This window comes from Euwallacea similis, chromosome 8, assembly GCF_039881205.1.
Source record: "Euwallacea similis isolate ESF13 chromosome 8, ESF131.1, whole genome shotgun sequence".
NCBI classification, from domain to species: domain Eukaryota; kingdom Metazoa; phylum Arthropoda; class Insecta; order Coleoptera; family Curculionidae; genus Euwallacea; species Euwallacea similis.
This window is the reverse complement of record NC_089616.1, coordinates 5,495,776-5,507,374: the sequence shown is the minus strand read 5'-3', so window position 1 is coordinate 5,507,374 and position 11,599 is coordinate 5,495,776. Positions and strand designations below refer to the sequence as shown.

General features: G+C 32.7%; 2 protein-coding genes across 2 annotated transcripts; both read right to left on the bottom strand.

Moving 5' to 3' along the window:
- Positions 1-264: 264 nt before the first annotated feature.
- Positions 265-3,352, bottom strand: msl-1 (male-specific lethal 1). Its single transcript, XM_066392503.1, is given in 7 exon segments — positions 265-445; positions 496-708; positions 814-938; positions 1,296-1,411; positions 1,550-2,090; positions 2,403-2,741; positions 2,744-3,352. Coding segments are annotated over 7 exon segments (1,473 nt in total). The 5' UTR covers positions 2,786-3,352; the 3' UTR covers positions 265-348.
- Positions 3,353-5,320: 1,968 nt separating this feature from the next.
- On the bottom strand, positions 5,321-11,231 carry LOC136410357 (uncharacterized). The gene is made up of 5 exons (XM_066392489.1): positions 11,180-11,231; positions 9,854-9,954; positions 9,084-9,278; positions 8,755-8,773; positions 5,321-6,752 (listed from the first exon to the last, which is right to left on the bottom strand). The coding sequence occupies exons 3-5, from the start codon at positions 9,255-9,257 to the stop codon at positions 6,613-6,615; spliced, it is 333 nt and encodes a 110-aa protein (XP_066248586.1). The 5' UTR covers positions 9,258-9,278; positions 9,854-9,954; positions 11,180-11,231; the 3' UTR covers positions 5,321-6,612.
- Between the last annotated feature and the right edge of the window lie 368 nt (positions 11,232-11,599).

Sequence of the window (11,599 nt, the reverse complement as noted above, 5' to 3'; positions counted from 1 at the left end):
TTAGATTTTCTGGAAAATCATTTGAGGACATTGAGGTATGTGGTGGAATTTAACGATTTCGTCGCAAACGACAAAACTTATTTAATGACCCTCCAGGAAACAAAAAAGCTGAATTTCTTTTGAAATGTAAATTCTTCAACCACATGTGGATTATGATTGGTTCAGAAGTGTTTATTTGGTCTATTGAAAAAACCATCTTCGGAAAACTTGGCTTTGTCTGACCAATTTATATTTTCAAAAGAGTTGGGGTTGTTTTCAATAAAATTGTATAATGCAAAATTTAATGCAACAATGGGTAATTTACTATATACAATAACTTGCTCTAACTTTCGTTCGCAATCTCTGGTTTCAAGGCCGTTTCCGTTCCCGCGCCCTTACACCTTTCGAGCAGCTTGATCGCCTCGTCGGTACATGGGGATTACTCAACCATGGTAGACTAAAATAACTGCAAGAGATTTTTGATATTAACATTTCATTAAAAAAAATTAAACTTACCTGGGGACAAACTTTGGGATGGGGTGACCGAACGCCGACACCGGCAACTCGTCACTGATTTCTAGATATCGAACGTCGTCTGCTTTGGGCCACAAAGTGGTCAACGAGTCCTGGGTATCGGTATTATCCCCCCTTGCAACTCCCGCTAAGCGTTCCTGCCTCTGCTTTAGTTTTTCTACCATTCGCTGCTCTCTGATCCGCTGAACATCCCATCTAAACCACTTATTTATTAATCACCTGATTTTCTTCATATCCGAAAGATAGACAAGAAATTCTCAAAGTCAAATTTCCATGGAATGCATAAAAAAATGAGAATACCTCTTTCGACGTCTCTCATCGATTTCCAATCGCAGGTGCCGCTTATTATAGACCTCGTCGTCGAGGTTCTCTGTACCCTCCATGGTGTAGCAACTTGTGTAGTGTTTTACTCGCCATCTAGGAACCTGAAAACATAATTATTAAAAAAACAATTGAGTGCAGAATGGTATACGGGGTGTTGAGTGAATCGCTGTGACAATTTAGCCACACAGAAAAGGGTTCTTGAAAAACGCCTAATTTTCCAATGAATGAGGGACACCCTGTTTGTATTATTTATATTTAGCATAGAATAATCATTTTATAGAAGTTGTATAAGAAGCCTTTTGCAAGACTAAGGATTTATTGTCAAAAAGGAACTGACACCAAAGTAGCTACTGAGCTTTTAATGTTTGTTTATTTGCCTCAATACCTATAGGTATCAGTACATATTAATATTGTAGTGGAAACAACTCCTTTTAAGCTTTTATTTTCTCAATACTTACTTCTAAATTACTTTGGGTCATGTGTGTAATTTCAGGTTCTGCAGGGGGATCATCCTTTGCATGGTAAACATAGTATGGATCCTTGGTTGTCAGTATTTCAGTGTCTTTTCCTAAACCTTGAAATATACACAATATTCAAAACAAAAGTCATAGTATTATATATAACCAAAAAGGTTGAACATTTTTAAAGAGAAGCTCAAGATATAATCAATAAATGTTAAGAATAAGAGAAATCTAAGGTATAAAATACTTACGCCGCTTCTTTCTCTTTAAACGTCTTGTAGTCTTTTTCTCTCCTGTGACCAAAGGCTCATTGTTAGAGAGAACTGAGGAGCTGCTAATTCTTTTCCTCCTAATACTCATTTTAATGTTTTTCATAGGATCAAACTCTTCTAAAGAGAAACTATTCACTGTGAAATTATATTCAGAAATACACCCTACAGTATCACTTTCAGCTGTAAAACTGTCACTTAAATTGTTTGTCACTATATAATCCTGCTCACTTTTGAAGTCTGTATCTTCGTCAATGTTTATAGTTGTATCAACCTGAGATTCAGCATCATCATTTTGTATATGAGTAGTTGTTACTTGAAATTTAGATACTTCCAAGGAACAAGAGACAATGTTCTCCTCTGCTGGCGGACTGGCAAGAATATCAATGTTTTCTTTAATGTCTTCTTCGTCTTGGCCATATAAGTCTTGGGTCATATCTTCTTCAGAAATTTGATTTTCTGCCTGTTGCTGTTCAGGTAAATATGGAACACCCTTCTCTAAGCAGAACAACCTCTTTTTAAGCTGAAAATGATATCAAAAAATCTAATAATATACAGATATGTATAAAATTAAAGCTGAGAGATACCATTGAAAAAAATTTTGTACACCATTTCTTAATAATGAAAATACATAATATAAGTACATTACTTCTGATACTGCCACTGTTTCATAGAGACAGGCAGAGCCTCAATGTTAAAACATGTATGTCATTTGAAATGTACATTATTTTTATTAATAATCTCCCAACAATCATGACATGAAATGGAAGATTCTGGGACTGTTTTGATAATCAAGGAATTGCCTTAATAGTTTAATCTTAGTCGCAGTACTCACCATTTCATTTTCTTTTCGCAATACATAAATTTGTCGGTCCTTTTCGATGATGTCGTCGTTTTGCTGCTGAATCAGATCATTATGCAGAATTAGCCAGTCTTTTAGCAATTTAACCTCACTTTCGGCGATTTGTTGTTGCCGGTTGTTGTCGTCGGTGGCGTCGGAAGAACTTCCTACTTCCTGAGATATTAAACCGGAAAAACTCTCCTTTTCGCAATCCGAAAAATAAATATTTGGATTATTTGGTTGATTGGAGTAACTTAGAGATGAATCGATTAAATTCGAGTTGTTGCCGTCGTCATATTGACAGTCCTCGTTCATTTTCGGCACAACTCGCTTCTTATGTTTTGGTCATTGTTTATGCTGCTGGTGGGCAAACGCATAACAAACCGTGCGGAAATGGATTTTCGGGTTCAGGTCGACGGAATCGATCTACCCGTTATTCAGCTTTAAAAAACATCTCATCTCGTACGTAAATAAAGGGTGATCATTAAAAAAAATTCGAATTCTTCGTCTTTGATAAATTCATCTGTTATCAGTACTCAGTCAGATGTTCGATGGGAAATAGTAAATAGCTCAATCAACGCCCTAATTTACCGTTCTCCGCATACTGGGAAGTTTTTTTAATGATCGCCCGTCTCCTTTTTTCTTCTTTCCTGCGTATTAGGATCAGCAAGACTCCTAACTTTGAAATCAAACACAACACTGCACACTCGAGACGGTTTAAATAATTCGTGAATTGGGAGTATCCCTGTGAAGTTTTTAACTAGGACCACGTACGGACGGCGTAAACTTACCTCGAAACTTTATAAACACTTCTAACTAACTGGACTAAATTCATAGAATGTCCTCTGTTGTCTTATGTACCTATATGCATTAATTGAACTTAATACGTTTTCTAAAATAATTCCTCCATCGAAGTGAAGGAACACAAGACCAACTGTCAACCTTCATACCAACTAACAGGTGACGGAGGTGACGAAAAATAGAATCGTAATACGTTGGCAAACAGGCTATAGGTGACAACGTCGCGGGGATAGAACAGTTCCTAAGGTATTTGTTTATCTAATGTGCATAACGAGAGATTTGTTATATTTCGCCAACGAAGGTCCCGGAATAATGAAAGCATTCTACAACTGTTCTGGGATAAATATATTCAAACCCAAAAAGAATCTAAGTTATCTGCTAATACCAGGTGCTTTTACAAAGTAAATCCTCCTTAATAAAAAATATATATTTCATCATTCAAAATAAATAACAATTAAATAACAATTGTAATCTATCGTGTGTAGTTGTCTTATCGAAAAATCCGTCAATTTTAACCAAAAAAATTATTTCGAAAATTTCTACGAGACAAATTTTCGTTTACCATGTGAAAAAGGCTAGTTAATGATTTAGTTCGATAACCCACAATTTTAAAAATTTGGGACGAAACAACTTTGCAGAAACGCCTAGTATGCTGCATATGAATTAGAGGACGATTGCGATGTTGCCTTTCTGGTTCAGTGCTTTATGTAATAGCCCAAGAAGCCTTAAACTACAACTACTGTGTTCATTATCTGCAACCAGAGGACTCTGTTCAAAGACTCTTGAGAGTCCGAAGAATAACCAAAGCGAACGTGTAAAAATTTATAAAATGACATTGTTCATTGATGATTTGACATCTTGTTATGTTTTTGGCGCTAAAGTTCCCTAATAAGTAATAGATCAGCCACATTTTTAATGTAGGTGGAAGTGCCATAACTACTTAGGTAAATGAGAGATTTTGTTGATGGTATATCATTGCTTTCAATAGGCTTTAAGAAGAAATAATAGAGGAATGCTGGAATAATAGATCGAAACATGGCAAAAAAACACTGGGTAACTTTGTGTTATGAGTACAAAAACCAATCAAATACTAAGCAAATAATATGGGATTCTTCAAGTTCAGGAGACAATTGTTCAGATGAGGAACTAATGTACAATGAAAATTGCTATAAAAAGTTTAATGATCTTGAAATGGAGTGCAACTGCTCAGCATCTTCACTCTCTTTAGCTGGATCAAGTATTCCATCAAGCAATTCATTACAGTCTCCAACTATAAGACTTAGATATGTTGATTTAAGTAATATATCGCCAGAATTGGTTTCTCAAAGGAACAGTAATAGAACACCATCTCCTGTGATTGAAACAAGACATTGTTTACAAATTAAGAAAAAGCCAAAAATTGATAATACTCATAATTTAAAGGTCTCTCAGAGTCCTGATATGTTTTGTTTGTCTCAACCACTAAATGAAAACAAACAATCTAAGCTAGTAGAGGAAGATTTATTTCTTCAATGTACTCCTGAAAGTACAGAGGAAATAATTCAGTTTTCCCAAACATCAGATACTCAGTCATCAACTATAGATCTAAATGAATCTCAAACAGAAATTGAACCATTCGAAAGCCAATTTGGAACTACTGTAGAAGCTGAAAAAGATATTCCACCAAATGTTTGTTATTTCAAAGAGATAAAACATAAGACAAAATATAAAAAGGGTAGCATTGCTTATCAGTTACATTATGCCCTGCAAGTTAAAAAGGCAAAAATAAATATTTGGCATCATGAGCAACGAAAAGAAGCCTTTAGGGAGGACAGTGTAGTCAGTTTTAAATGCTTAAATTATTGGACTGAATATGGGGTAAAATTCTTAGAATGTAATAAGGTTTTTAGTGCCCAAGAAGAAAAATTTGTTGTGAATTTAGGTTTCGCTCAAATATTAAATGTTGACTTTGAAATAGGGACTTTGTATGAACTTTATGCCCCATATAATATAGGAAGTGTTAGGCATGGTCATGCAGAAGTGCCTTATTATTACAATGTTTCAAAAATCATTCAATCTAAATCCCAAAGGCCCTATTAAACTAGTAAGTAGGTAAATAAAATGCAAAGTGCTAACTATTGTTCCATTTAATATTCTTTTACATATAAACGAACTTATACAGAGACATAACATACAAATATACTGTTTTATGTGTATTGCTATTTGTTGACTACATTACCTTCTCCATTATCTACCTATAATTAATTACATTTTATCACCATTAGGTTTGATCTCAGAAATCTGTATCTCACACTACTAGGAGAGTTTTTGTTTTTCATGTTTCCATGTATACTGGAACATTATTGAAGATGCTTTCATGTTACAGTAAAAAAATAAAAGTCACTTCGAGAGAGAGACTATACAATTTCTTCAGTTGGTCTGAAGTGACTGCTATTACCTACTTATTAAGGTCAATTTATAGTTCTATAGCAATAACGATAATGGTAAGATACATATTATGCTGTAATCCCAATGTTCATTCAGAGGTTATCGTGACTGAGAAAGAACTGTACTGGGTGCCCCACACTCTGTTGTGAGAATCTATGAAAATTTGGCCATTCAACATTCTGTACAATATTGAATGTACAGATTTGCCTTGTAATTTAAAAAATATATAATGCAGCATTCTATTCTAGTAGTAAATAATTTTCGAGATATTCATATTTTAAATATTACATTTTTTGAATTTTCAAAGGTTGTAACATCACAAGTTATTAAGAAAACATTTTCATAAACAATGTCTAATATTCCATTGAGTGTAGAACACCCTGTATACATATAAATCGGCCTTTACTGTTGATAAAATATAATTTGTTTTGGACTAACTGTCTGCTAGAAATAAATTATGAATAGAGTTTGATTGTCCTTTGATAGAGTGTGAAAGTCTGAAATTATTATTATTTGATAAAATTTTGGATTGTCTTATTTGAGACAGCGATATTTTTTCAATTTGATTAAACAAGATTTTTTAACTGATGAGTTAAGCGACTTCAGGTTATTTACATTTTACTCGAAATAGATTTAACATCAACCATAACAATGACTCCATCTATTCGCACACGATTTCTTTTATATGTATGTATATCATTGAATTAATATTTAGTGTGGAAGATTAACATTAAAGTGACCTGTTGGCAGTACCAAAAGAGCATCGAAAACAAGACCAACGCAAATATATAAATGCTCTGAAACGGGTCTTAACAACATATTTTCGTATAGCAATAGTTTTTCCTGATATTTCAGTTTTATATTTACTTCATTATTTTAAATCTATCAACCACAATAATTTATTACAACCACAGAGGAAACAACGGAATAACCGCCCACCAACCACTAAGTTCTGTTTACAGACCACCGACATTTCCTAATTATGATGGTTGCGAGCAATAAGAGTACTCCGCATTGTATGGGTACAATTGCATATGGTGGTAAAAATCCTGGACGCAAACACCCGGGCAGAAGACTTGGCACGGTTAGACCACGCTCCGATTTTTTTCGTTCCATCTGTAAGAAAAAGGAATCTAACGCATCCATTACGTAAGTAACTATATATTATTTTTTATAAGATAAACTGAAGACCTACGGTTATATACAGGGTGATTCATTAACAATGAAACAACTGAAAGCTAGAGATACTACACATTAAATGGTGACGATAGGAGAAAATATGCTTCATCCGAAAGTTAATAGTTTGGGATACATACAGAGTGTTGAATGTTAAAATTTTAATTCATTTTTTTGGCCAATATTCGAAAAATATCTAGGTTAGACACTTGAAAATGTGTAAAGTTATATTTTTTATGTGTTCTCGAAAATGAAAATACACTTGTTTTGTTTCGCTTTTGATTTCTCGTATTATTAAATTTAAACGTAGTGTTCGTTAAATAAATTTTTCTTAAAAATGAGTTCAGATATCAAAATTAAACAAAAATACAATGGAAAAATTATTGCTCTTTCAGATTTAGAATCAAATTTCATGTTAGACATACAGGTTAAAAAGTTATTAACTGTAAATTCTGTAAAATTCATCGTAAGTGACGCTCTCTATTAGCAACGCGGATATTACAAAACGTATTTTATTCCTAACCTAAAAAAACATAACTTTACAAATTTTCACATATTTAACTTAAATATTTTCAGAAAAATGGCATAGAAATGCATTAAAATTTTAACTTCCAACAATCTTCACACAGTACATTTAACGACACTAGTGATATAAAGGAGTGTATGCTTCTGCACATCCCCATTTATAGTATTCAAAAAACGAGTTAAACATAGTGATTAGCTGTCTTACTGCATAAGCCCTGCAGTGTTGCCGGCAAGATTTATTTTTTTAAATCTTAATACATATGAGTGTTTCACGTTTAAGAGTTGTATTTATTTTCTTATTTAATTTTGAAAAAAAAATTATTTAAAATAATTTTTATAGCAAACTTTAAATAACAATCAAACAACTTGGCTGTTTAAAAGCAAGTCGGAAACATTGCACAGCCTATGCAGCACGACAGCTGACCTCCACTAAGTTTACTTCCTTTTTTATATACTATTAATGGAGATGCGCAGAAGCATACACCCTTTCATATCGGTAGTGTCATGAAATATACTGTATATCCGAAACTATCAACTTTCAAATAAAGCATATTTTCTTCAGTCGTCACTATTTGACACGTAGTACTTTCAGCTTTCGATTGTCCCATTGTTAATGAATCATCCTGTAGACAAGAAGATTTTTAAAATGCAAGAAACAAAACCACAAAGTAATCCAAGAGATTTTCAATGTCATTGGGACTATTTGCGACAGATTGGTGATTTGTCGAGTGCGGAAATCGCATGTCTCTAACTAAAATTGAAAATGAACACCCTGTAAAAGCATTTTCTGAGTTACTCAGTGAAGAAACTGAGCGTTATAGACAATTACATGCAATTTATACGTGCGAAAGAGAAGAGGCTTGCAAAAAATTGCAAATTCTGGTTTATAGAAACTGATGGAATATGATAAGTTCAAAATTTAACTTTGAAGTCTTTTTCTTTTGCAGATTTTGAAGTTCTAAATCGAGCAGGATTCCTTTTTTTTTAATTTACGAAGCGATAGGTCATGCAATCTCAAACCATAAAAGATACGACGTCGTTTAACTCGGAGCAAAATTGGGCGACTCGATATGCGGGAATATGCCATATCAAAATTGGGAAAAATGTATTTAATTTTTCCTCAGTTAATTTTGAGATGTATCTCAAAATTATTGACATTTCATCATTGCAACTTTTCCTCTTCTGCCATTCATTTTCTTATCAACCATCAATAACTTTATTTTTTCATAAGAAATGTCTACAATTGATTATAGTTGCCGAGTATCTTTCATGGTTTCGAAATTCTCACGATTAAGCTTCAGAAACGGGCACCCTGTATGTCGTAAAAAGAAATTAAATCAAACACCTGGTTACGGTCAGAACCCATGCATTTGCAATAGGTGAGAACAGTCATGCAAAAATTTTGCATAAAACTTACTTTGAAATCCTAAAGCATCCTGCAAACAATATCAAAATTTGGTTAATATGTTAGTGGTTATTTTCAATGTCGGCATGCTAACTAATTTATTCTTTTCAAATTTTATTAATACATAATTATTAGTTAGGTAGTAAGTATTGTGTGTATGTAGGTACATATGTATGTTCGGAAGTTAAGCCCACAATTAAGCACAGCCAGTATCGAGATACATATACAAATAATCTGGTTATATTCACTGTAAAAGCATGCTAGGATAATGTTTCTTTTTAATTTAATGTTGAAATTCTTGATTAAATTGATAATTGAAACAATATGTAAAAAACACTCACCAATTTATCTTTGGACCCTTTTTCGTTTCGTCTCTGTTCAGTCTCTTTCTGCGCTTCTTCGAAAAGTTCACTCAAAAATTCGTTCACATCCGCCATTTTTTGCGGATCATTTTTGAACTGGTCTACTCTGCTCTCCAAAGACTGACTTAGTTCCAAATGCAGCATCTCGGCCATCGCTGGTAACGTTTTGATTTACTACTAAAATTTTACAAGAAATTAATACAAACTTACACTTTCTTGATGCACCCCTTCCCCGGCTAGTAATAAAATTTTCGTTTAGTTAATTGAAAAATTGTGGTAACTGGAACATTGATGAATAAACTAGAAGCATCAAAAGTTTCCAACGTGTGATTTGGGTCTAAATCTATATACTCTTACTTGAATAAATATATACCTATTTTTAATTTTTTTTAGTGCAAAACTCGTTAATACACCTTTTTAGCAACTAATCGTAACATTTATAAATCTATTGCAGTGATTTACCTTTTACGTTTTCTTGTACATCAATTTGTACCTTTTAGATTTTTGTAAAAGTGTTGTGACCTAAATCAAACAAAACGAATCGATCTTCGTACACATTGGAAGCGAACCAGTCCCAATAATCGTTATATGTATAGGAAAGTTGTTTCGAACCGCAGTCTACGCTGCACAGCAAATGTATTAATACTACTCCAAAATAATCCTAATCACAAATTTTTCATTTTTCGCACTCGACTCGCGCCAATACCAGTTCATTTAATACCCAGTTGGTTATGTTTGTTATTTTATACACCATGCGCTCACGTATTGATCATTTCCACTCTGCTTCGTATTTCAGTTAAGCGGTGTGCTTTGATTTCCCGGGAGAGGCTGGAAAAGGGAAAACTCTGTGCTGTAATAGGGGCGCATAGGTCGAGAAAGGTGCAATAATAAATTCAATAAAGAGAAATTAATATAAAGGAATTTACTTTAAAATGTCTCATTGAAAAGTGAAAGTGTTAATAATCCTGAATGAATTTTAATGAGAGTGGAGAATAATTTTTAAAAATGATCATTCCGTGCTAATTTATCCCGTAAATATGTAACACACGAACCGACGAAATATTGTAGTAGGTAACTGTATCTAATGGACATGTATTGTTTAATATTTTATTTCATAATACCGCTCAACTTACAAAGGATTTGTGTTCTAGGCCAAAACAAATGTTTCTTGGCAATGTGGCGAATGCAATGTTTGTTTATGTATATGTTTTTGTATCACTGTCAGTATCAAATGCTTTGAAACATAATTAGTGCTATTTCAATAATAATAATAACAACAATCTTCACTGAAAAGTTGTCAACCTTGTTAAGTTCTACCATGGATATAAATATAACTAAAATCTGTCTTAAGAAATTATTTTTCTCAAGTATACATACTAAAAATTCACAAAATTATAATTTCCATACTTACGTTATCTAAATACTTAAACACATTTGACGTCACTAATATAACTGATTGAATTATTAATTTTTCCATTTAAGATTATGTGTATCAACATATAAATTCCTAGATCATTTTAGTAATTCAAAGTAGTTTTTAAACGCAAAACCTCTATAGCACCGTATGCCACATCCTTAGGTACATGATATGTGAGTACAACAAAAGTATCAAAAGCGATATCTTATCAGTTTAATTTAGTAGGGAATTTATGGCTTAGTAGCTACATATATTACTTACTGCATTATATGTATACACGATTAAGGTAATAATGGCCACGTTATTATATCACCCTTGTCAGTTGCTTCACTCAATATGTTGTCACGTCAACTGGCACGCTTATGACGATATCAATACTTACTAAATAAAATAGTGCTCAGATTGCTATGGACGAAATCTGCAGTTCTAATTATTTTAGAAATTTACTGATATTTTCTTTTTACTAATATTTATTAAAATTTGTTATTATTCGTAAAATTTCGGAAATGAAAAACAATTTGGCAACACTTTTTACGGCATATTAAAAGTCTCAAAAATGGTTATTATTTTCTATTTAAACGATTATGTTACTTTCCGGAATCGTGCTATAATCGACGGTTATGATGCGTACGTAATAAAAAATAATTGTAATATTTACCTAATTGAATAACATACTAATTATTACATTGATAAAAACAATAGAATAGTGCAGATTATAAGAAACGAACTTTATAATTGACACCACCATACAAAACAAATCTGTTTACTTACCTTGGTTAGATATAATGGTTCATCGAATTCGTAATAGAATGGGAACATTTCAAATAGGCTCGTAAAAGGTGTCTAGCTAAAGGTCATCGAAGTATTTGTCTTATTCAAATTATTTCATATTGCGTTGTTTGTATTACAACTATACAATATATAAATAATAATTAATTGTTTGGGAGTTCTTAAGGTTTAAAGAATCTGCTGGTATAGATATTTTGAAAAAAAAAACACCAAAACGAATTCGAATAGATTTAATTGAAGTTTTAAGGGAATATAATAAGTAGAGAGAGCTTCAAAGCCAAAATTACTG

Excerpts from the sequence above, each read along its gene's own strand:
- LOC136410357 (XM_066392489.1), bottom strand. The coding sequence starts at position 9,257 with ATGGCCGAGATGCTGCATTTGGAACTAAGTCAGTCTTTGGAGAGCAGA.